At 38.3% G+C, this 26,400-nt stretch overlaps 1 protein-coding gene and 1 pseudogene across 1 annotated transcript; both read right to left on the reverse strand.

Annotated features, from left to right (window-relative positions):
• Positions 1 to 1,210: 1,210 nt before the first annotated feature.
• Positions 1,211 to 5,755, reverse strand: LOC145478389 (protein fem-1 homolog B pseudogene; annotated as a pseudogene).
• A 4,714-nt stretch (positions 5,756 to 10,469) lies between these two features.
• Positions 10,470 to 21,656, reverse strand: LOC145478406 (uncharacterized). Its single transcript, XM_081456426.1, has 5 exons — positions 20,417 to 21,656; positions 19,206 to 20,275; positions 16,263 to 16,336; positions 15,415 to 15,537; positions 10,470 to 14,856 (listed from the first exon to the last, which is right to left on the reverse strand). Exons 1-5 carry the CDS (start codon positions 20,441 to 20,443, stop codon positions 14,744 to 14,746), a joined length of 1,407 nt encoding a protein of 468 aa, XP_081312552.1. The 5' UTR covers positions 20,444 to 21,656; the 3' UTR covers positions 10,470 to 14,743.
• Between the last annotated feature and the right edge of the window lie 4,744 nt (positions 21,657 to 26,400).

A 26,400-nucleotide genomic window follows, 5' to 3' on the forward strand; every position in this document is an offset into this window, starting at 1 on the left:
TAGCCAAAATTGATACCCTATTTATGACCCAAACGGCTGAAAAAACATATCCTTTGGGGCCGCGCATACCTAAATAGCCCATTTAAGGGAGTACTTCTCCCCCCCCCCACCCCCACCCCCCCGTTCCGGGCTTACAACCCTTCGTGTAGTCTTTCAAATGGTTTCAAACAAGATGGATGACACTACTCGCAGAAATAAAGCGTTGTGAATCTCCACGAGGCGCGAGCGTCACGAATTCTTTCTCTGGACACACCATACCATAAGTTTGGTCTTAAAATTAAGTATGATTCTGTTTCTTCAAATTTGTGACATGTCAATTTTACGGCAATAGTGCAATATTATTGAACTAGCATGCGGTTTTTATTTAATTCCTATTAACCGAGTAGGAGGTCTGTATAGGAGAATCTTGACCGAGGTCGTGAGTACAGACCGAACGCAGTGAGGTCTGTACACACGACCGAGCTCACGATTCTCCCATATAGATCGACTAAGCTCGGTTAATAATGATGTTTATTATATGGCAAACAAGAATAGTTTAATTCGCTTAATTTAACTGGTTTGGACTAGCTGACATTTTACTTGCGAACTGCGGTGAGCTGAATTTAATTCTGCTAAAGTTTGCTCGTCCTCTTTACTTTTTTTCTCAACAGGCCTTTGTTACTTCCATGAATAAATACTGTTAGATGAAAATAGTCAGTGATTTTGCATTTTAGTTTGCAACCTTTTCACTGCAAAACATTACTGGCCTAGATGGGAAAATCTAGACCGCTTTCAATATCGATTTCAGCCAATTAAATTCGTAAATTTGGTAGTTCCCAGTCCTTGTGAGACAGAGCCATATAATAATGAAGAAATATTGGTCGAGTTTTTTTTTTTTTTTTTTTTTCGCAGGTTTAAATTTATGGACCGAGCCGCAAGCGGGGTTCAGAAGCCTGCAAAAAAAGATGAACTCGATCAATATTCTCCAATACGGATCGGACCAAGCTAGTTCAAAAGAGTATTTATTATAATGGATCATTTTAATCTGCCAATAAATTAATTATTGATCTCCGAGATCCATTCTTGGTGAACGTGCGCGAAATGTAAGGATTTATTTATATTTTCACGTCGTTTTTGTGAACAATTACTGAAATTAATATTGCCCTTGATCCGAGCATGAAGATAACAAGACTTCTACTTAAAAACTGTTTATTTTGTGCTATGAATTGAAAAAGGGATTTGCCAAAATTAATTGGTTAGCAGTTCATTTTAGCGGTCCGTGTTACAAAATTCGGACAGCTAAGCGAACCAATCAGAATTCTCTTTTTCATTGCGGACCAATTCAGCCTTGGGTGTTTTAAGTATTCTCATACATTTGTGTAAGGAATAAGTCAAAGTTCGAGGAATTGTATGAAAAACAGACTACGCAGCTTTGCTAAGTTCTGTCAGTAAAAAACTGATGCCTCAAGTCCCTGGCCATTTATGGAGTAACTCGAAGTCAGATTCGTGTATTCGGTTGGAACTCGTGAACTCCGTCCACGAGCATGTGCTCCCTCGTGAAATGTCAGTTGTCTCCTCACCCTCAGCCTAAGTACCAAACCTCCAGGCGAGAGAAGCGAGTTTCTCGCACCTGGAACTTGGGCACTAGGCGGATGGGCGACTGATGAGATTTCAGGCTATTTTAAAGTCTTCAGTACATCGTGGTATTTGCATTGTCTGGTCTAAGGGTGGCATTTTTCTGACCTTCAATCAATGAAGACCTAATGAACGAAACTCAGCGTGGATTCATGAACAGGAACCATAGCCGAAGCTAGTGGTCTTTGGTATAAATAGATCTCTCTAGTTGGGGCTATTTGGTTTCCCATTGCAGACCACGTGATGATACTCTTGAGAATTCTTGCTTACAAATTTTTAAATAGTCGCATGTATATGAATGAATAATTTTAAGATGGATAAAAGATAAATTCTCCACAGGATATCACTTGGTCTACAATAGGAAAATAAGACGCCCAAGCTAAAGATGTCTATTTCCTGTTTTGATTACAACTAGCTACCATGATGCTCTGCAGGCATGTTTCGCGGCATTGAGGGCACGTGATCATGTGGGACACCTGTCCAACTTCAGGTCGCGGTAATGGGACTCTTGCGTAACTTGAGCGTCAACGCGCGCTGCTTAGCTTGTGAAAATGTTCAAAAGAATCACCGACCATTTGCAACTGCTTACTCCCCAGCTTTATGTATTCCACTCATTCCATTTACAATGTACATACACGTTTCTAAACATTCAAGCTGGGGTCCGTAGCTTAATATATAGTTTAGCCTGCTCGCAGGCTCTTTCACGAGCTGAGCGCAGCGAGGTCTGTGTACTAAAGACCAAAGACCGATATCCTCCCAATACGTATAAGGTCCCAAGCAAACTTGGTTTAATAAGAGATTTATTGTATAAAAGAAAATTCTAAGCAAAATTCCCACGATCAAGTTCTAAAAAGACACCGGGCACATCCTTTACTACATGTGCGCAGGTCTCTGTGAGAGCCAGCTTCGTACTTATGACCTCTGGCGTTTTCAAAAAGTAAAGGCAATTTAACTCGGTAAGGTAACGAAACAAAAAAATTTACGTCTGAGTTAATTTTTTTTAGAATGTAAGCCAAAACTACACTGAGACAAGACACAAGAGTACTAATGAAGGGTCATTCAGGAAAGTGAGCTATCTGATTAGTTCATTTTAGTTTTAGATTTAAATAGTCGAACATAATATTTTTAGATTTAAATAGTCGATTAAATAGAACATTGACTCATAGATAAGGGACAACATTGTGTCGGCGAATTCTCTTATTTTAAATACTTTTCTTGTGACGGCCTCTAACGCAACACGTTACGCGATCTATAATAATACAACGAATAGAAATAAAAGAAAATGCAGACACACTTTGAGAGATTCATGCTTTGTGATAAACACTGCACACTTATTTTGCATCATCGATCGTATTTCAGTACCCTATTAATAGACCTCTTTAGCTTGGGCGGTTGGTTTTCCTATTGCAGACCACGTGATGATACTCTTGAGAATTTTTAAATAGTCGCATGTATATGAATGAATAATTTTAAGATGGATAAGAGAAAAATTCTCCAGAGAATATCACGTGGTCCACAATGGGAAAACAAACCGCCCAAGCTAAAGAGGTCTATTCGCCGGAATGTCAGTCGGTCGTTTTGGCGTTAACGACTACTACTGCCTTAGGAAAGCAGTAGCCAAAACAGAACATAATTTTATCGAATTCTAAATTTCATGACCTTTCTATTGATATATAGTTTCTGGGGGTTCACTTGAAAACAGCGCGAGTACCAATTTTTTTTCTGGAGGACATGCACCCGCCAAGGTTTGGAGTAGCCTTAACAAGAACCCTGAAAATCTCGAAACGAAAGCAAGGTGGCAGCGACGTCAGCATATAATGGCTCAACTCGGCGAAAATCCGGTCCTTATAGTATTTGCGTCACCATAGAAAATGTCAAGACCGGCGAACCATGAAACAACAATTTCCTGCTATTCTTCGAACAACAGCATGTAACAATTAGTATTAGGATAGTAGAGCGGTTTTCAATTGAGTGTCGAAAGTAATCACCCAATAACTTTGGTTTCGGTTTAACTACACTCGATTGAAAACCGCTCGAAAGCAACCCTAATGTAAGCTAATAAATCTTTCAAGAGTCTTAGGAACTATCCCAACATAACATAATCCAAATTTCCTTACGGCTCTGGCAGTAATGCATTTTAACCTCAATGTGAGCTTCACAGAAAGGATCCTGCGTGCTTCATCAGTTTCAGCGATATCCATAGCTGTTTTGCCTTCACTGTTGACCGTGTCTTCGTGGATTCCTCCATCAACCAATGTCTCCAACACATCCCTTAACAGCTGAAGATCTTTAGTACTGGGCTTAAAAGTCACAGCTAAATGAAGAGGACTATTTCCTTTGGTGTTAATGGCGTTCACATTATAGCCTGCATGCATAATAAGCTTCATGGTCTCAACGCATGGAAGCTTGCACACAAGGCGTACATTTCTCGGCACCGTAATTTCGGTTTTATGCCAAGCAGCCAAGTGAAGAAATGTATTTCCATCACGAGTGCGAGGGTTTAAGCAAAGAAGTCTTTTTATCAAGTCAAAAATGCCTTTGGTTTCCTTTCTTTCTGGAACTTGGACTTTGGTGTATATCATTAATAGATACAGAGCACAATGCAACAATCTGTTTATTTCAAACTGGGGACTAAACAGTGTAGGTTCATGTTCTTCCAGTGTCATTGTTATGGAAATCAATTTTTCTTTCTGTCTCTCGCATTCTACAACCAATTTTTCAAACACTCTTTCTACGCATTCCGATCTCAAAAGCGTTTGTTTGTGCAGCATAACGGAAAATAAGCCTGCCATGTCTAGTAACTTGCTTGTGACTGCCACATTGCAACGTTGACCTATCTCCATTGCATGTTCCCACAAACCAATGCATAGCTCGTAGTTCTCTGAGTCAGCAAAAACTGCACCACGGTATTCAATTGGAAAGCGAAGTTCTGTATTATCAGTTCCAAGGATTCTTTCTCTGATAATAAGACCCTCCATGTGGATGGCATGATCATCACCTTCTAACAGAACAAGTTCTTCAAGGGTTTGGCTCTCTTTTCTATTCTGATAAACTTCAAGGGGTTTCATTTGCTTTTTAAGAAGGGGACACGATTTGTCTTGAAACCTCTCTTTCATGCTGCGTTTCATGTAGTAAAATGCTTTCTCAATGTCATAGACAGTCTCGTAGACACCACGTGTATTGGCAATAGTGGCACCGAGAAGCTCGAGCCCCTCAATTCTCTGTTCCTTTGTAAATTCTGGTCTCTTTATAAGATACTCCACCATGTCAATTTTGCATTTATTACTCGCCCAAAGAAGTGGTGTTAAACGTTGAACATCTGGCAATTGCGACGCCCCAAGAGCGAGCAGTTTATTGGCAGTCTCAAACTGGTCCCCTTCAACAGCACAGTGCAGGGCGGTGTAGCCTTGTATGTCTTGAAGATCCATATTCGCGCCACGCTCGATAAGATACATGACAACGTTCATGTGGCCATAGTAGCATGCCACCATCAGGGGGGTACGATGAAACTTGTTAGGTGCATCAACGTCGGCCCCATTTTCAACCAAACAGCTTACAATATCAAGGCGTCCATCGTAAGCAGCTGCCCTTAAAGGAGTCGAGTTTAACAAATTTCTTCCGTCGACGTCCGCGTTTCGCTCGATTAACAGTTTCACAACATCAAGATGTCCATTGGCAGCAGCCCACAAAGGTGTACAACCCTCAATAACTTGGCCGTTAACTTTCACAGTTCCTCGAGCTTCGATGTCTGCATTGTATTCTAGAAGCATCTTCACAGAATCCAGGTTTCCATTGCGAGCGGCGATGATTAAGGGAGTGGTGATTTGGTCGCCATCTTTCGTTTTCGTTTCTAAAGCGGTGCTTCTTTCACTGATACTCATTCGCTGAAGAACATCACTGAGTACAACAACCGCACCATCCCGAGCAGCTTCGTACAATATAGCTACAGGATTAGTATATTCACTATCTGATCGCTTTTCACTCATAGCACACGGCAGCTTTGTGAGAAACTAGAGGTTCTTTGCTTTGTCTTCTTTTTTTTAGTAATGCTCACTCAATCGGTTATTTAAGAAACAGTTACAGATGACTGCGTGGACGTAACCTTCACAAAATTTGAAATTTAAATTCTCAGTGAACTCAGTTGTCACGGTACAGTTATTTTTATATTTATTTAAGTATAGACTAGTTTCGTCTTTTCTGTTGTCAAAATATTGCTGCTAGCTCGTATATACGTCATCTACAAGACCTACAGATTTGTCGATACAAATGTGAATTGACATGTTAGTTCTTACTTCTTGTTGCAAGTCTATTTTAAACTACAAAAGCCTTGGTATTCGATCTAAACAATCAGCTCCTTCTCGTCTGTCAAGTTACGAAGGGGTATTCCTTACGTCAATCCTTAACATTTTATCTCATCCGGCTTTTCAGGGAAAACAGGAAGTTGCATCGAAGTGAGGCATTGTCAATACAGCAAAACGAGTAGCCGAAATCCTACGTTGTAAATCTATTAATACGGAGAAACTGTTCCGTTCATGGTTTCTGGAAGCGCTTGGAACTGAGCTGAGTAGCCAGGTATATGTGTCGAAACTGCCAAAAGACAGGGAAATGCAGATAAAGGTGAATGGAGGCGAATGGTAAACCTCAGCCTGCGTAGCTGACAGGATTTCGCGCGCGAATGCTTTCGTTTTCGCGACAAAGTCATGCGTGAACGCGAAGGGACGGGAGGGGATTGGTGAAGAGACGGGTGATGGGCCAGGGTACTCGCGGACGAACCGGGAGAAATACTGAGAACTCAGTCGCTCACGAATCCCGCCAGTTAAACCCCCCAAGAGGTCCTCCCAAGAGCCTTCTCGATATCGGTCAGCGGTAAAAATCCTAGTTCTGGTTTTATTTGATTGTGCACGTGGGGCCAGGAGCCTAAGGTCGATGATGATTTCTGAATACAGGTGGAGAGAGCAACTGCTGTGATAAACGCTGGCTCACTTTTCGATTTCGACCAGAGTTGCCGAAGCGTAGTGCTGGCCAAAAGAATCTTGAACTTCGAGGAATGAGATTGGTCAGTGGTAAACACATTTTTCGCTGAATGCACCGTACTGGAAATTCCAGACGTTTGGCGCGCTGGTTGATCTCAGTGAGCTTCTACAGCGTATGAACTAGCGTTAGAGAAAGAGGCACTGCTGTATAGACCACAACTACTCCTATAATAATCCACGCCAGCAATAAACATCTGGATTTGTGGAGATGCTTTTAAGATCAGGGGCACCCAGCGGAATATTGGAATATAATGAAATAACTGTTCCGAAGTACCTCTGATTGTCTGAAGTGAATTGTCACTTCAAAGTGCCGGTTGTTTTCGGATTGACAAAAATGGCGTGTTGGGCACCGAAGAAATGCTAGCTGGGATTTTCGGAAAAGCAACAGTACACGTTGCCATGTTTTCGGGAAATGGACAAGAAAGAAGTTTCCTTAGAATGTCCGAACGGTACAAATGTTACAGGGCAGACTAAAATTAATGAAGCTGTGCTAAGCTTCGAAAAACATTCTAGACAACCTAAAAGAAAATTTAATGAATTCGAGAGAAAATGGACGGTGGATATCCCTGTAAGATAGAAGGCAATTTCCACGCCATAATCAGGAAGTGTTTATGCGATGCAAGAATTAACAATTATATGTCAAACAATAGTCAATGTTGTTTTTATAGAGGTATTCAAGAGTCAAGTAAGAAGTGTTTCTATATGATACAGCTACAGCTTCAGTGGTGATGCATTATATAACCCACATCATACAAATCCTTTAGGAATCTTTTAATTAATATTTTTTTCATTACTTAAGTCTTGTTTTATTTTATTTTTTTACCACCGATATGGATATTGTCTCAAATGGTTTCATAGCGCTAAAAGAATAGATCTTACCATCTAATAAAACCATTCTTCGATATTCCATGTTTGGTTCTCAAAGTCACGGAGAATTTCAGCGTATTTTAATTATTTTTAAGTTAAAAATTCCTTTAAGAAACTGAGGGATTTGTTTACTGTATATAAACCTGGAATTATAATCACCTTGACAGGTTTCTGTCTATTTTCGCCCGAAAAAAAGAAACAATGTAGTTAAGTTTGTTCAGTCTCTTTCATCCTAAATGAGTTATACGTATTTCTCTATTAGAAAATGTGTTATTCACCTACACATTTAATTTTGATTTGCAGTTACGTTTTCTTTACTCTTCAGATTCCATTTTTACTGTTTTCAAGAAATTGAGAGAAATTATTTGCTCATCTATCTATGTTATAATGAAAAGCAACACGTGACCACTAAAAAAAGAGAGTTCAAAAACCAACACTCTATGACGAAGCTTTTCATCGCCAAAGGGACGGCTATGGAGTGCCCACAGTATGGCTGCCATGAAATGCGTCACATCACATTATTTTGGCATAGCAGGTCTGAACCGACAGGCGCTAAATCCTACAATAAGAGTCACGCACACTTTATGCGTGACTAAAACAAGTCACGTACAGAGATATCTTGCAAGTCTTTACCACAAAAAGAACAAAGTACATTAATCGATGGCCAAGGTAAGAACGTGCAAGCAAGGTTTAAGTCCTCTTATTGATGAAGTAAATCAGCAAAGGGGCTTACTAAACATTACACAGTAATAAAAATAGCTTCCTGCTTCCGTCAAATTTCAGCTCAGTTTGAAACCCTGTGCTCGGATCTACTTGGCATTTTTAAATTTAAAGATGGCGGCTTTTCATCCAGCAGCTCTGAGATGGCATTATGTTTGAGTCCACAGGAATTTAAAGCATTGGTAGATGTAAAATTACTTATACATTTCCTGAAACAAATCAGGCTTGACATTTGAGTCAGGTGTGTTTTGCTGAATGTAACTTGCTATATCATCTGCACTCATGTCCTGAACGCTGCTCTCTTCCACTACTGATGTTTGTTTAAACAAATCATCATCGTCCTCTGTCGTTGTAAAAGTTGGTCGTGACGGCGTGTTGAAAATATCGTCCAGCGTTTCCTCCCCGTGGGATGACGTTCTAGGGTGGTATTGAGTAAGTAACTAATATCCACTTTGATGGAGTGTCAACACCTTTCTTAGTACTACAGACATGTGGGACAACCTCATGAACAGATCAGAGTGCATCTGGCAGGATGGACAGATTTTAGTTCTTATAAACTTCCCTTTCTAAATTATCTCTATAAACTACTTCCAGCTTGCGTTAGTAGTGAAACTGGATCATGCATCAAGTGGTCGCTTTAGCGGTGGTGAGAACAACAGAACATCAACACTCAAAGTGGCCGCGGTCGCTTAGATGGCTGCTTATGAAAGGTGGTCGTAGCAGGGGGTAGGGGGAGGGGGATAGGGGAAGGGTCAAAGGTAATTACAAGTCTGCATTTGGCCAAGTGGTCGCGGTTTAGTATTGCTCCTCCAAGGCGGGATGGGACGCTATTCCATTGTAAGGTTATCCCGTTTAAATTTTCCGGTTGCGATTTACTACCTCGGTAGAAAGTAGCAATGTAAGAGTATAATGCACAGCACAGCACAGCACAGCACAGCACAGCACAGCACAGCACAGCACAGCACGGACTGCACGGACTGCACGATCCGGAAACCGAGACAACAGGCTCAATTCTACGCACACCGTATTCACTATTTTTTTCACTATTCTTGTCAAGTGAAGTGCAATCAACGTAACAAACCTGAAAGAAGATTTCCTTGCTTGATCGAACAAGTCTTGATCTCCACTCGCGGGTACCCTCTTTTTTACCGAAGGTGTTATGTTTTTGTTCTTTGCAACACCAGCAGCTCCTCCGAACAGTTCATCCTCCCCAGCACCTGCCTCGACAAACCTTGGTTTAGGAGTCGGCTTTGGTTTGAGATCAGCTTTGGGTTTGAGGCGAGGCTTTGGCATAGGCTTCGTTGTAGGTTTAGGCGACTTCTGAGGCTTGCAGTTTGTCCAAGTCATCTTCAATTCTGTTTAAAAAAATGAAAGTGCGATATAAACGGTTACCAATAGGCCATTTTCGATATATTAAAATTCTAACTTTGCTATATTAAAATTCTAACTTTTCTAACTTTGGAGAATAAAATAAAAGCCTGACAAAAGAAATTACATCGAGGACGAGAAATGAATAACAGCCTCGGAGCCAAGTTAGAATTTTAATATAACAATATTGGAGTATTCAAGTGATGCACTTGAGTGGGGGATAGAGGCTGAAGCTCAAATAGTTTGGAGAGAGAAAAACTGAAAGCATGGATATATCATCAGCGTGTTTTAGAATGATGACTACATGTATAAATTCAACAAGAACTGATTGAGGTTGGAACTGAGGAACTACCTCTCAAACTGAAAATCAAGACCGTGACGATGCTTGGATTTCTGATCTTAATTAGCATAAACGTTTTTGTTTTCGTTTTGTTAGAGCGCACGACTATTCGTGTTTGGTTTGTATGGAATTCTTTTGCAGTGCAAGGCCGTTCGACGGCATCTCTCGCTAAATTCCTGATTCTTGTCTGCCTCTGATGATACTTAGCATGAAAATGATTTGCTCTCGTTTCACTGCAGAGTTATTAGAGAATTCATTGCAATAATTTGACATCACTTTTCAGTTTTATTAAACAGAAAAAGAAAAGGAAGAACAGCATTTTTACTCACTCAAGAAGCTTTGAATTGTCTTCTACGTCGATGAGGGCACGTGATCATGTGGGACACCTGTCCAACTTCAGGTCGCGGTAATGGGATGGGACTCCTGAGTAGCTTGCGCGTCAACGCGCGCTGCTTAGCTTGTGAAAATGTTCGAAAGTATCACCGACCATTATGTTATTATTATTATTATTATTTTTTTTTTTTTTTTATTTTTTTTTTTACAGAGATACAGGTTCTCTCAGGTTTCTTTTGTTATTGGAGTGACTATTTGCACCCAACTCTCGTTTCGTACAATTCAGCAGGCTGCGAGCTTGACCGCTTTTGCAACTGCTTACTCCCTAGCTACATGTATTCCACTCATTCCAATTACAATGTACATACACGTTTCTAAACATTCAAGCTGGGGTCCATAATTGGAGAATATCAGCTTAATAGTTCAGCCTGCTCTCAGGCTCTTTCACGAGCTGAGCGCAGCGAGGTCTGTACATAAAAGACCAAAGGCCGATATCCTCCCAATACGTATAAGGTCCCAAGCAAACTTGGTTTAATAAGAGATTTATTGCACAAAAGACAATTCTTGGCAAAATTCCCACGATCAAGTACTAAAAAGACATCGGGCACATCCTATACTATATGTGCGCAGGTCTCTGTGAGAGCCAACTTCGTACTTACGACTTCTGGCGTTTTCGGAAAAATTTAAGTCGGGAAGGTAACGAAAAAAAATATTTTACGTCTAAGTTAATATTTTTCTTTTAGAATGTAAGCCAAAACTACACTGAGAAAAAAACACAAGAGTACTGGTGAAGGGTTATACAGGAAAGTGAGCTATCTGATCAGTTAATTTTAGTTATCGGTCCTCTGAACTTACTCGTTTTTATTAAAACTGAGTTGAAGAGTCTCCACGCTGGCAGGTCTATGTTGTCTGATAGCCTCTGGAACAGGCAGTTTAGCGGGGTAAGGGCACCAAGCGCGATGTACTAGTGTACTTCGGTTCGTCACGCAATCTCTTCCGGGGGAGAAGAGAATGCGTGACGAGCCGAAACAATGTCTGGGTAGGCTACTCGAGGATGTAGCGCGTCATTAAGTCACGCGCTCCGAGCCGGCCAATCGAGCCTCGCACCTCTGCTTTGCTAAACCTCCTCTTATGCTAGTGGTTTTTTCAAAATTTGTCCATCCATGGCATTTAATATTTACTGATTACAGATAAACTTTCCCCCTTAACTCATCCCCCACCCCTCCTTAGAAGGGATTTAAAGGAATCAACTGTGGATAGTAGTTTATCCCGCTCTAAACAGTAATTAGCAAACAACAATCAAATGAGTTTAAACCTACTTTATTCCGTTGAGAAATCAAATAATTTAATACTGTATATAATATATGAAACAAGACCTGCAAAGTCCATGTTTGTCTAGATAAATTAACTCCCCAACATCAAAACACAATAATATGAAAATACAATCTGCTGAAATCTGGTTGATTCAAGTAGTTCTATTGTACACATTTAAAAAAAAGCTGTAACGTCAGCCCTCATAATCTATTTACAATGTACAAATAATAAAATAGCTTATTTACACAAATTTATGTTACAATAGGATAAAGATAACTGCTCCTCTTATGTTACAAATAGAATACTTTGGAACATCTAAATATTAATTGCTTTTCAAATACAAGATGCGTTAAGCATTACAAAACAACGTTACAACCCAACAAGGTGCATTTGTAAATTTTAGACCTTTGAAGAAACTCACAAAACGATTAAAATCAAACACGTTCTTTTTGTTTTGGTCCATAAAAACACCAATGCACCTTCAGGACTTGAAATAATACAGTCTGCCCGCAGATCTTCAAATATTTGCCAGTGTAAATACTTTCACTTGGAAAGCAAGCACAAGCTGGCCAAAGTTAGAAAACTGGATTTCACCACCCGAATACAATTTTCAAAAGAAAAGAAAGATTGCGACCCTTCTTTCTTGACACCTTTTTCTTAGCAATCCATGAAAAGAGAGAATGTCCATGGTCTTTATGTGCCTTGAAACGGTTTCTTAACAAGAACATACTAATTGTACTATTATACACACTATTGTATTGTAGTATACAGTAAATGAAACTATGGCAAGCCAAAGCACCTAAGGCAAGACAACAAAGAATAGCAACAAATGTTGAAAACAAAAATTCTTGTAACAATTTAATTGACTTCATTGAGAATTATTTTCCATCCATATCACCCATGTATATTCTCGATAATATTAATTTTCTTTCTTTGCCAAGGACATCTCTCTTTTCCAACAATGTTAGTTAGTTCATAATTCCCCAAACAACTACTGGCCCTTATGTCATAAGAATTCCTAGCGTACACAGCTCCTATAAGAAGCAAAAATATACAAGTAATTTTTCAAACTTGTTAGTTCCAAAACTACTTGACGAGAAAGAATGTGAATTTTGAGAACTTTGAGAGGGACATTATTAGCTCCAGATACAAGAGCTGCAAAAGCTTTTGCGCAGGAGAACACCTTCTTAGTGTGAGTGAATCGTTCACAATTTTGCAGTACTACAGGTAAATAGAATAATCTCAAGTTTAGCGATTCCACATGAATTCATTGTATGCTATATAGTAATTTGATCAGCCAAGGTTAGAAACTAGTGTTTACAGAACATTCCAGTTCACAATCCTCATTATCTCAGCCACACTCTGAGACAAACTAGTAAAACATATAACCTCTAATTAAATTTGACAACACACAATACTTGATACTAAAAAAACTGCTTTCTTTGTAGCCAATCATTCTGGGAAAAGTAGAGAGGGAGCTGTGTTTGTGGACTCCAACTAAGACAAACTAGTAAAACATATAACCTCTGCTGAAAATTGACTGCAGACAATACTTGATGCTAAAAAATCTACTTTCTTTCTAGCCAATCATTCTGGGAAAACCAGAGGAGGAGATCTGTTTGTGAACTCCAAATTATGACTCAGATTGTGACAAAAGAAATACTGTAAAATCTACAAATTATGTAGCAACATCGAACCTAAATCTGCACTGGTGTATTTTGTACTTAAAGAAACAAGAGGAGCAGTTCTACATTAATACGATTGACTGATTAATAAATTTGTTACTGTAATAGAGCGGTTTTCAATTGAGTGTTGTAAAACCAAAACCAAAACCAATTACTTACCAATTAGACTTCTCAGCTAATCTCGAACTGTAGTAGAACCAAAACCAAAACTAAAGTAACTGTATAATTACTTTCGACACTCAACTGAAAACCACTCTAAGCAAACGTAGGTAATTGTATGAATGGGAGTGCACGAACACTACTCTTATGATATTGGAAACTCATGTGGTACTTGAAAATTCTACCAAAATTTCCCAAAATTTTAGGTGAATGCTATTTCAAAGAATTTTCAAGCACCACAAGTAATGCAAGTCCTTAAAATACCTTTAACTGCTCATTAAAGCTTATAGAAAATTATTAATGTGCCTCCATTAATCTGCCTTGCAGGTGCAGGCTACAATAAATGATAATTTTCCTGCTCTTAGCCAATCACAATGAACTAATTTTCTAATAATCATGGTTCACACCAAACATTAAACCCATCACAAACCAACCATGTGCTAAAAGAAAATGTCAATTTATGCTGAATTTATACTACACTATTATAACAATAAGTAATAACTAATAAATCTTTTAAAATATCACTGCATTTTTTGCTTGAACAACTGACCAAACAAACCAATAAACTTTGAACACTTTACCAAAACCATTATCATTATTTCCTTTGTTCAAATCGATCTTTTTTGGAGATCTTAGTAAGTCCTCAAAATTCAATCAAGCAAGACTTTTTTCACTTTACATTATTTGTCAAGCTATTTATACACACCTTAGCAAACCCATTAGTCAAGAACTGCTTACATGCTGCATAAACGCAGTTACACCCCAGTAACTTTGAGATACAAAAAGGTATATCATTGAAAAATAAATGCCTTATCATAATTTGAATGGCGTAACAAGGTTAAAAAACAATTGAAACAAAACCCAAGAACCCCTATTATAATTATATGAAACAACAAAAATTACCTGAACATGTACAATGTCTTTGGACAACGTTTTAAGATAATAGAACGGTAAATGCAAGTTTTTAGAACTGGCATGTCTGTGCCAGTAGACTCAGCAATATTGTTAATAATAATAGTGGCATGTAGCTGTATGCAAGCATGCTAATAGATAATTAGTCAAAAGTATCAACATTTTTTCTTGTTATAGTAACTGGCTCTAGAGGTCCGTCAGGTGAAACTTGATGGATGCTTATTACGTGTACATATAAGCACAGGTCTTCATTGCATCTCAAAGGCATGAAAATCACCATTTAACTACAGTAGACATGAATGAAAAACTACAAGTACATATATGACACAATCAAAAAGATTAACATTCTGATTGGTACCGGCCAACAAACTCTTCCACAAACCACTCTTTTGGGATGCTCAGAAGCACAAACTAAGCTCGTCCAGTTTCCCAAGTGATGGATTTGCTCTTGCAGTAGCCTCCAGAACAGAGTGAACAAAATCTGAAGTGTGGCCAGCAACAAGTTGATTCCCTGTGTTTCAAAAAAGAAACAAAAAAAAAAACAAGCAACAATATTAAGTCTCAGTTCACAACGTGCAATGATAAGAGATACATGTACATGTACATGCCGATGAGAAATCATAGCTTTGATACATTATGTACATGTGCATTGACTTGTAAAAGAGAAGAATCTTATGAAATTTCTGGAAGGCAACCACAATACAGAATTTGAAGGAAAGGACAACATTAATTTACTAAGAAACAAAGTGTAAATTGGACATACAGTGTAGACGTAAAGTTTACTGCAAGAAGTGAAGATCACTACTAAAAAAAGAACTTTACTTCTTCAGAGTTCTTTCACAGGGGTTTAATTAAAATTCTCAGCAGAGGGGGCAACTCGTTTTCACAGGCAGGCAAAATGTTTTAAACTTAATTTCTTTATAAGAAAAACCTTCCTCTAGATTATCAGACCAAGTGGCCAAAATTATCCTCACAGCCAGTCAATTTACCCGGTGCCGGCCCCTTAATGAAACCCCTGCTTCAGGTAAAATTAACAAAATAACATCCTAATAAAATTAGCAAAACCTACCAAATGTAGCTTTGACAAGAGCTTCCACTTGGCCACTCAAGTTTGCCTTTGGAACGACAGATTGAGAGCTTCCTTTAAGTATGATTTCTTTCTTCACTTTATCAATGACTTCTGTCAGGCGCTCTACAGACGAAAAATAAAGCAACACCTCTGTCATAATCGAGTCTCACATTACACATGGTGCTGTACATGCAACTTCCTTTCAGAGTCAAAAAACTTTGAACCACATCAAGGACGTGTTCAGGTAGCTTTTACACGTACATACTTGTGCTACACTGAAACACTGTCCATACAATCATATCCAGCAGTGTTAGATGTGGGCAATGAAATCACTTTTCAACCACATGTACTAAAAAGAATTCTTAAACAATTGTTACTAGTAAGTGTAACATGCCCAAGTTTTACTGGTCAGGGTAAAACACAGACTGCAGACTGTTGGCTTTTTAACTGAATCATGTTACCATTTCCATTAATGAGAGCTAACTGTAAAAGGGCTAACAGGAACATTATTCAGACTAACCTGAAGGATTTTCAGGTTAACTAGAGTAATGATCAGGTTAACCGGTGAGTTATTCAGGCTCGCAGGAGGGCAGACTTTCACTTCCATAAGCCTGAATAACCCTGTTTAAGGTTAGCAGTCGATGATGGCAATACCAAGGCATTTACTTAGAAAGTCTGTGGTCTGTAGTCTGCATTACACTTCCAGTCTGCAGTCCGCAGTCTTCATTTTAAACTTACTGCAATTTGTAGACACATTTTTCTTTCACTTTCAAGTCTCAGGTATTGGACCTTTAGAACTGAAAGTTTTCCCTGTTGTTCATGAACGTGCAAGCAAAGGAGATACTCACGCTGCTCCAATTCTAGTCCCTGCAACTTGACCTTGTTAGCTTCGTGCTGTGCTTTCTTCTTTAATCTACAAGCCCTGAAAAAAGTACAAGCAAATCTTGAACAAAGCAATACTACTCACCAACAAAAAATAAAGCATATAAAGCAACAAAGCAATACTACTCATTTCTTTAGTCCATGGTGTTATGTCTTCATATAATGTTTCAGGCTTCTCAGAGAAGTTTTCAAGTCTCAAGTTACCATACTCTGCACTTTTTTTTAGAACATTTCTCAAAAAACTTTCCTGTCCTCTCAAAATAGCATTACTTAAGTTGTCACTTCCAGCTAACCTTTATTAAACTTATAATCACAGATTAGTATTAATCAGCTTTATAACAATGGATGCAAACTAGAAACATCTCATGTTATCCTACTTACTGGGTAAGCTACATTGTAGGGCTAGGTAAAACACAAGGGATGTTAAGTCATATATCTTTACTGATTGTGAAATAATATACAGCTGTATTGCACCCCTGACTATAACAGTTAAATATTGCTCACATCTGACCTCATAGCTCAGGTGGAGACACAACACGGTGTGTGGCTTATCTTCCTTACCAGCCAAAGGGATAACACTCAAAAAGAATTTACATCGCACGATGCATCACTGACAACAACAGTACCAAACATTTTTTTTTTTTAGTATCATTTGTTTTGTATAAGTTTTCTAAGCCTGTCCCTCAATAGGACTACTGTATCCTCAATTTGTTACCGAGAACTACTGTTAGTAGTCTTCTAAACATTTAACTGATTGGCCACCATGTATAAACATTGTCGGTTATCTGATACCACAAGGATTAACAACAATGAAAACTGTTTATCCAACATCCTTGCAGGATGTGCACTGATGGAATTTTAGGCCACGAGTGAGTTTATTTTCCCATCTACATGTAGGCTCGCATTAAAAAAAGGGATGATTTTCTTGATGTACTCAATTAAAATTTTGAAATACACAGAATATAGATATTCCAGCATTACCTTTGGATGGTACATGTTGTGTGGTAATGATGTTATTATGCATGTTATCATGTTATTATTTTTAGCATGAGAAAATACTAGACGTTTACTACAATGTTCTCTTCTGTCTGCCATAAACATTTTAAAGTCAAACACAAACAACATACCATTGTCTGTGTTTCAAAAAACAACCACTAATATCCAGCCACCCTTAAGCTGTGACATGGATAGTTAACTAGTCCTGTTAGATTCTTGATTTGTTGCAAGTAATATTTCACATTTCAAAAGATTAAACAACATGCATTTATCTGAACCTTTTGAATTTGAATATTTTTTGGCAAATTTTTTTCTTGGAGGACCTCCTTACAACCAAGTTGTCATGTGACTGGCATTTCCTCTGCAAAGATTACAATATAATTTTCTTGTGGCAATTACAGGAGTTTCAAGTTGAGCAAGTTTAAACAGTGATTTCTTTTTCCAACAATTCAAAGATTTTTTGACAGCATTTTTATCCACAACAAACAACTTCATCTCATGCCAAAATGAACTATCTTACTTCTCAACCTGAGTTTTAGCTCCATTTTGCCTTTTGCAAATGTTACATTCTACATGTCCTTGTTGGATGAAATATTCTCAAAAGAACTGAACAGTTCCAAAAAATATCCATATCCAAGGAAGGTTAACAGAGATTCCAAGGGGTGGGGGGTTTCGAGAGCCAAAATATTTTAACTGGAATTTCCAGGAGGGGATGGGGGGTCAGACAAAAAAACCCTTCCATGGGGGGTATGGAACAACACATATGTACCAATTAAAAAGAAAAAGAAATCACAACAAAACAGAGCAAAGCTGCATTTTCAGGTGAGATTATTATAAATTAGTATATTCTCAGCTCCGACTATTGCATTTCTAGCTCTCTGATTGGCTCAAAAACTCCGACTATGAGCCATTAGTCGGAGTTTTACCTTATATGGAAAACAGTGCGCCAAGTTTAAAAATTTTCCGCTCTGTAAAATTGTTGAAATAAAAATCGGCGGCAAAAACCCGATTAAGAATATACTAAAACAATTATTCCATTCGACCTTGTTGGATATGAAGTGATCATAACCAACTCGCGCTACGCGCTCGTTGGTTATTTATCACTTCATATCCAACGCGGTTTCATGGAATAATTGTTAAATATACCCTATGCACCCTTCAGAGTTAACGTTACTGCAATATATATGTAACCAACGAAACAATTGCTCTTAAGGCTAGGGTTGACCAAGGTACAGTCGAAAACCTATCCTAAATAATGTTATTTTTGTATGTGCAGAGCAATGAGCATTAAGCATTAAGCAGAAATACATGTAATAAAGAAAGAAAGGGTTGAAAATTTACACGAGTGTATGTATGAATTCATTTTATTCCTCCAACGACCCTTTCAAAACGTCCCAATGATGGATGTATCAAGTGCTAGACTCTTTGTTCGTGTACATGTACAAAATTATCAAACTTTTGGAACCTCTGAAACAGCAGGGAACTATCACAAACCTTACAAAGTATCGGTAACAGATCGAAGTTCACTGAGGGCGTTCACAAAAAAGCGCAGAATTTTTTTAATGTCCTGGTACATGGTACACAACAACAACGACAACGACATAAAAAACATTCCTTAGCATTCTACTTCCGCAGTTAAACCTGGAAGTCGAAACCTTTCCTCTTAACATCTGTCTTAATTACAAAAATATCCTGGTAATTTTGCAATCAAAAACAAAAATGGATCATGAAGCGATAAACATGGCAAAATCGAGTTGTTTTGAAAGCTTCTAAAGCTGGTCGAAAAGAATCTCGGTGAGTTTCGATACATGCACAATGTACATTACAAAATAACAAACTGAGCGGAAAAATCTGAAGGTCGAGCGACTCCGAGAACATTTTTCTACATTGAGATAACTTAACAAATAGTTTACCTTGAGGCTAGCTTGTTTTTCTCCTTTCTTGACTTGTTCCGGGCGTTCTGTGGCAGCTGATGAATCGGTTTTAAGTCTCCGATAACTTTGTTTAGACGATCAAGCTCTCGACTGATTTCTAGCAACTTCCTTGGATTCGGCGAAAGGTCATCTTGTTCACCTCTTCTCCCCTTTCGATTTCTAGCTAAACCAGCACTGTGCAAATGGCTCTCCACATCAAACTCATCGTCACTGTCCATGTCTTCGTCCGCGGATTCATCGTCCGCAGCCGGGCTACTCGGATCGGCTTCGATCGGTTCCCGCTCTGCTTCAACCTTCGCATTCCCATCCTCGCGCTGTGCCGGACCTGCCGTATATAATCGAGTTTTCATTTCCGCTGAAACTAACTTTGGCATTTGGTTAATGCGATCATTGCCTAAATTTCTTTCTGGCAAAATGACCATTCTCGAAGTTTTCTCATCGTCCGTGGCAACTGTTTTCTCGGACTCTTTTTTGCAATGCAAAGAAGAAGTGTCTCGGGTCATAGTCCATGTAGGTTTGCTGGGAAGTTTCTTCTCCGTTTCTTTTAAAACAGAGGCAGGTTGCTCGGATCTCTCGTTATGTTCGCTATTTGATGAAACAGGCTCTTGTTTTAATTGAACAACCCGTCTTTCAGTCTTATCCGATGTGAGCTCTAAAGAGATGTAGGGCTGCGGCTTCCGAGTTGATGAGCAATCCCACGAAGGGGAACAGTCGCCCTCCGCTCGAGTGGCTATTCGATGAAGGCGCTCCATTTCAGGATTTATCAGAGGCGACAGAGAGCGATGATCATTTAGTTCGGCCAAAGTAGGCCCAGCCACTTTACAGTCCTCGATCACATCACTTTTAAAAAACTCCAGCTCCATATCGAAGTCTCCCCCGACTCCGCCGAACGGAGAACTAGGTAGTGCTTGGTAGCTGTCCCAGCCATTTCCTCCTCCTCCACCTCCACTCGACACGAAGGCAGTCCTTCTACCTTCGAAATCGCCATCTTCGAATGGAGAAAACACGCCAAAACTATCTTCAAATGAACTCTCCACGTCCAATGGGAGCTGCAAAATAATGGAAGAGTTTAGAAATCGTTATGTAACTTTACAAATAAATCCTCGGAGAAAAGGAACAGATCGAGAGAAAAGACGCCAGGTTTGAGCAAACGCGAGTGCCACAAAAGTTCTCTAGCGAAAAAAACTTACTGGAGTGTACTCTATTCCTTGCTGCATGTACCTCTATGGTTTTTATAGTTATACAGTACGTTTCACAGAGAAAACAGGCGAGATTCTGCTCTTCACTCGAAGCAAATTTTCTTCTTTGTTATTGTTTTCATTCCGGCCACGGGTGAAATCAGCATCACGAGACCAGGTTTGTCAAACAAGAATTCGCCAGCCAATCAAAACGCTCACCTTGGCCATTGGACTCCTCCTACTACAGGCAATTGTCACGGTTACAGAACCAAAACACTCTAAAAATGGCGAGATGTTTTGCTCGATCGAAGGGCTGTTTCCTCCGAATATTTACAGCTGCTTTAGCCGAAGAAAACAAGTCTTTTCCACACGCCTAGTGTACAAAAAGCACGTGCGGAAGAGGTAGGGAAAGCTGCTGAATCCGGAGTATTCTTTATTATATTTACGTCAACAACCAAATATAGCTGCTGCAGAGAGGTGACGGTAGTGTGCCCCAATTCCCTTCCCCTGACCAATCAGCGTGAGCTTTGCAGAATAATGATGACGTCATCATCACTCAGCGAAATCGAACGATACCTTGGTCACGTCCACGGATGTAAACAAACCCACGATTTCCACTGTAAAACGCGCTAAATCACGCTGAAGAATATACTTTGAAAGCAATTCGTTTGAAAATGTGTCTTACTGAAAGATCGCAAAGAATTCCGATTCAATATATATTATTGCGGTGGTGGATATTTCTCGCAAGCAGCTGGAATGAAATATCTAAGCGTTTTCAGTGACAGTTCCAATCTTCTTCCTGTATTTATTAACCATAACCTTGTATTGCTTCATACTTTAGGGACTGGTCATTTCAAGATTTGAAAAACATGAATTTCTCGTTTCAGTGCATCACCACTACGTGGTAAAACTGGGCAGAATAAAATATTATTTTGAGAGGAGAGAGAGAAAAATACTTGTCATCAACCACTCAAGCATATAAGCCAATTTCCTGCACAGAAATCATGTCAATATTTCAAATGGCAATTCCTTTTGTATAAATATACACTGGTTTCTATTGGAATTCCAAAGTTGAAAATATTCACCCTGACCAAGTGAATGCAAGACTGTTCACATAAAGCACACTTGGCACAAATGGAACACACTGAAACAAAATATGAAAAGTCCAAACTGAAATTAAATTTATATTGAAACAATGAGCTAGTTTTGCACTGTGTATTGACTGACTGAGCCAACAGAATTCAGGAATGATGTATGGAGGGTGATGATTGTAAATCCTACAAGTGCTGACCAAAGTTTGACAAAGGATGGAATGCGGTAAACTTAAAAACTTAAAAAAAAAAAAATGTTTTCCTTTCTTGTCTTCTGGCAATTATATTAATCTTTTTTTCCCCTTTCTATACCTCCCACCAGGTGTGGTAAGAACAGGATGACTTCTAAAGATCCGATTTTCACAGAATTAAAAGATCTTATAAAGGAAATGATTATGTGATGTGTTGTAACATAATTCCACAATAACTGGCTCAGTTCATCAAAAGTAATCTTATCCTGCCCAATTCAACTATTGAACTTCAACAGTTTACTTTACCTTTGTGAAACACACCTTGGCCCAGACATCAAGTTGATTCTACCAACAGTGGTCAAGAATACAGAGGGTAAAATTCAACATCTGGAATTTTCCAATAATTTTTTAAACCCACACTACACCACAAACACACATTTTTTGTTTTCAGATTTTACCTTGCTTCCGTTCACTATGACAATGTGGAGCAAACAATTGAGGTTATAATTTCTAAATGAAACTTATCTGTGGTCTGGTAACTCTGTGCTTTGGTTAGAAATAATCACATTTTAAGATCATTCACAGTCACATGCAACTGCGAACTATACTCAAGCATGTTCATTACTTTTCACACTCATCTAAAGACTTACATTTGCAGAACTTACAAGAGAATTTTGTCACGAAATTGTTTTAATAGACGAAATAAGATGGCCTCCATAACTTATTTCATAATACCTTAAAAAAAAATTCAGAATTGACCCAAGATGTATTGGCATCAAACAGCCTCTCCAAAATAACAAATTTACAATAGTAACTGAAATGTGGTGTGGTGTGAAAATAGTTTCATTTTGGCCACAGTCGTAACTTAGCACTGAGTTGTCATTAGCATTTTCTTAGTCTTGACTAGTTGGTGAATCTAACTTAAGATCAAACAATGCATCCTTAGTTCATGCCACTCCTTCAGGGCACCCAGACTGACATCCTATCATGGAGTTCAAATTTCAATCTTTAGCAGACACAATATAAGAAATCTGCCAGTCTGCACTATAAAGACAGTGCTATTCTTGAAATTCTATTCTACCATGTTAGGATCAGATTGTCAAAACAAACAGTCAAACAGCTTTCACAGATAAAATGCTGATGTAAACAATTCCATTGTTTATACACGTGTTCAGTTGTCAGTATGTACAGCCAAGGCAGAATTTTTTTTCTATGTTGAGTATCTGAAAGTTAGCTATGTGGCTAAATAAATTTACTAAAGTACAGGAGAGCCACACAAGCTGTTTGTGTACTCTTTTGTAGGTTTTAATAGTTTAAATGTTTAGAATTTACCAGTACTGAAAGACTTGTAAAAGTGGAAATTTTCACAAAAAAATCACACTAAATAAACATTATCTGCCTTTTTCCCCTATTTCAACACAGCATTAAAAACTAAAGGTCTCATGCAGTAAATAATCATTGACTTAGAACAAAATAGCATTTTGTACTATTGAATTTCACACAAATGAAAAATATCTGTTCAAGAAATGGATTTAAGAATTTGTTTCCTTTCACCCAATACTTTAAGAGCGTAAATCCGAAAATATTGAGAATCGGCCGACAGAAGCGAAATATCGAGTTTTTTCTTATTTGACCAAAAGACCCCATTTGGTTAACTGTTTTCGGAAATGACATCAAAAGGTTCGATTTCCTTTTCTTTTCCTCAAAATTTGCAAAACGTGAAAATTCGGCCACAGGGCCTTCAGCGGTGGCCATGAGACTTGAAATTTGGCACATGTTTAACATACTCGTATGGACGTACCAAACGTTGTCTTAACATGTCCTTTACACAGTTTGTGGGGCATCTCTTAAACTTTACTCGGGACTAAATTTTGTTTAAAAATGTTTTTATTTTGCATAATAGTTAATCTTTGGAAACTGAACCATTTACAAACCTAAAGTGATAAGACTAATATTAGCAAACTTTGAACTTGTCAAATGCTGTCTGTTATATTACAGTCAAGTAAATAAACATAACCAAATGAGAGCAGGTTCTTTATTCTACCTGCCTGGAAAAAATTACAGGTGGCTCGTGAAAACTGTTCCGTTGAGAGAATTTTCTGTGAGGTCACTTTGACGCATATCTCACTTAATTATTCATTTTTTAATCATTGCACAATTGTTATTATTTCCGACTATTTTTTTATTTTATGCATTCCCACTAAATCTTTGAAGGTAAAGAATTGAAATAAATCCAAGATAAGAAGTTCAAACAAGTTTTTACAACTTAGCTTATCAGTAGACCAATCTGTTTGTTTTTTCAATAGCACTAGTACTTTATCATAAGTCACGCAAACTTTTTCACACGGTAGCGAACTTGACTATGGCTTCGATACAGCACAGCACAGCAACAATAGTGTCGCACACAAATGACATCATGGAAATTTAACCCCCGGTGAATCAGACTCAGACAAACAAACCATTTCATGTGCTACTTCTTTGAAAGTGACCTACACTGTATGGAACAACGGCACTCACAAGCACTTCAGCGCAATACTCAGTGAGTAATTTTGTACGCTGATGGCCTCTCTAGCTGAAAATATTAGAGAAAACTCTTAACATGTGCCTTGGAATAATAATAATAATAACAATAATAATAATAATAATAATACAGAGATTGAAAGAGGGTGGCAAAGTATGATGATTAATACAAAGGCTTTTTATGTGTCCTTACATCCTTATTAGATCTTAGTAGAAAAATTATTATCATAGGATTGTACTCAACATTCAGGTGTATTACTCACAAGAAACCCAGCAAGCCAGCAAAGAAATAACCATAGATTCGACCCGATTCATTGCCTTGCCATGATAAAACTGGTTCACTCTGTCTTGGCATATAAAAAAAAAAAACAGTTTCAGCCTGTGCTATTCATGTTACACATATCGCACCATACATATCTATGAAATATATGCAGCTGAGGCCTGCTAACAGTCACAGATTTGTTTAATGTGGTCGGATAAATGGCTCTATTAAAATCTAGGTCCTCTGAATTGCACAGCACACCTAATACTGCCATGCATTTGGAATTGTCTCAGGGGTAATAATTATATCCTCCTGTTCTATTGCATTTGTTTGAGCGGACTGCTCGGGTTGTCAAATTTGGAAATTTCTGGCAATAAGTCAGCTGATAAGTCTTTTCTTCAAGACCACAATAAACAATGGATAAGTTTGTTCCGATTCTTTGTAATACGTTTCCTTGTGAAGTGTTCTGATTGGCTAGTTGCAACTGCCATGCCAAAAGTTCTTGACATCCAATTCCTGATGGTTTTCAGATCTATCCGACTGTCATTGCAGCTTTATAAGATCGTTGTGCAACTTGTGACATTTAGCTCTTTTTTGGACATCTTGAATCCGTTTTACATTACCCACAGCAGCAGTGTTTGTTTTTTAACATTATTTAAGCTAAGCAAGAACCTAGACCACCAATCCTTCCTTTTTTGGCCTGATTTTCTGGTCTAGAATACAACATGCCCATACAAAACCTTCTACCAGACTGTAATTCTTGTCGGAGTCATGTGGGGGGTCTCTGTTGATGAAGTCTATTTTCAGAAACTGTGCGCGACACTATTGAAAAACGTTGGATCATGTGACATGTAAAATTTTGATATGTCTTTAATCAGGTCGCACCTGAAACTTTTTTAGACTCCCTTTACTGTCTTCCTGCGAGTACCAGTGAATTCAGAATTCATCATTTCTTTTTTAAAATTTTTATCCCAACGTTTAACTCCAAAGGATATGCCTAAGGCTTTAGACAGTCACCAACTACTTTATTTTAGTCACTCAAGGACACTGGTTACCAGCAGATTCCCTTAGGCATCTTATGTGCAGTGAAGCTACGAGGCTGTAAAGGGTATTTTGTGATTCGTGAATGGCCTAATTTTTTTCCTGTGAAATGTGAAATGGCTTGTTTTTTTCTCAAGAAATTTTGTGATTTCATTATCAGCCATGAACTGTGATTTTCCAAGAAAACATCTAATTCTCTGTGAAAAGAGAAAGAAGTATTTAATTCCTTGTGAACTGTGATTTTGGTTGTGTCTTCTATTATTTTAGATGTATAGTAATAAACAATATCACTTGACCATAACCTTTGTTCAGATTTGATGGCAGAACAGACCAAGGTTGACATGATCTGCATCCTTTACCAAATGTAACCATTTTAATCAGTTTCTTTATAACAGAAGCTAATAAGAATGTTTTAATTCAAAAGGTTAAATACCATTTTCCATTCTCTAGTACAGCACATAGGGATCAGCTTTCTGAATTTGATGAAGACTCCTCCGACACTGAATCAGACGATTTAGTGGCGGAGGAGAGTAGTGCCCTTGGTAATGTGCAAAACAAGGAACTCACTTTTCTTTTAGTTGCATGCATAACAAGAAGCAGACAGATGATAGAGACATCTGACAAGGCTGTGCTTTGGGCATAACTTAACAAATATCACAAGTTATGTAAGTTCTTGTCAAAAAATGCTTATTCACTGCCAAATTGTGAAAGGATATATTTATTTCATATTTGTATGTATGTTAGTGTCCCCAATTAGTTATCTTTAGCTAAATACTCCAACACTCAAATAAAGTTTATGTATGTAAAGGACCAATCTATTTCCGTGAAATGTCAATTTGCCCCCCCCCCCCCCCCACCTCCCACCCCCCACCTCTTTACAACTCCCTATGA

Source organism: Orbicella franksi, chromosome 2 (assembly GCF_964199315.1).
Source record: "Orbicella franksi chromosome 2, jaOrbFran1.1, whole genome shotgun sequence".
NCBI lineage: Eukaryota > Metazoa > Cnidaria > Anthozoa > Scleractinia > Merulinidae > Orbicella > Orbicella franksi.

Bases quoted from the DNA above. Each gene is read 5' to 3' on its own strand.
- LOC145478406 (XM_081456426.1), bottom strand. From the start codon at position 20,443: ATGCAGCAAGGAATAGAGTACACTCCA. The intron at 15,538-16,262 runs GTGAGTATCTCC...TTTCGTCTGTAG, and splicing joins GGGACTAGAATTGGAGCAGC to AGCGCCTGACAGAAGTCATT. The intron at 14,857-15,414 runs GTAGGTTTTGCT...TTTGAAACACAG, and splicing joins TCTTGTCAAAGCTACATTTG to GGAATCAACTTGTTGCTGGC.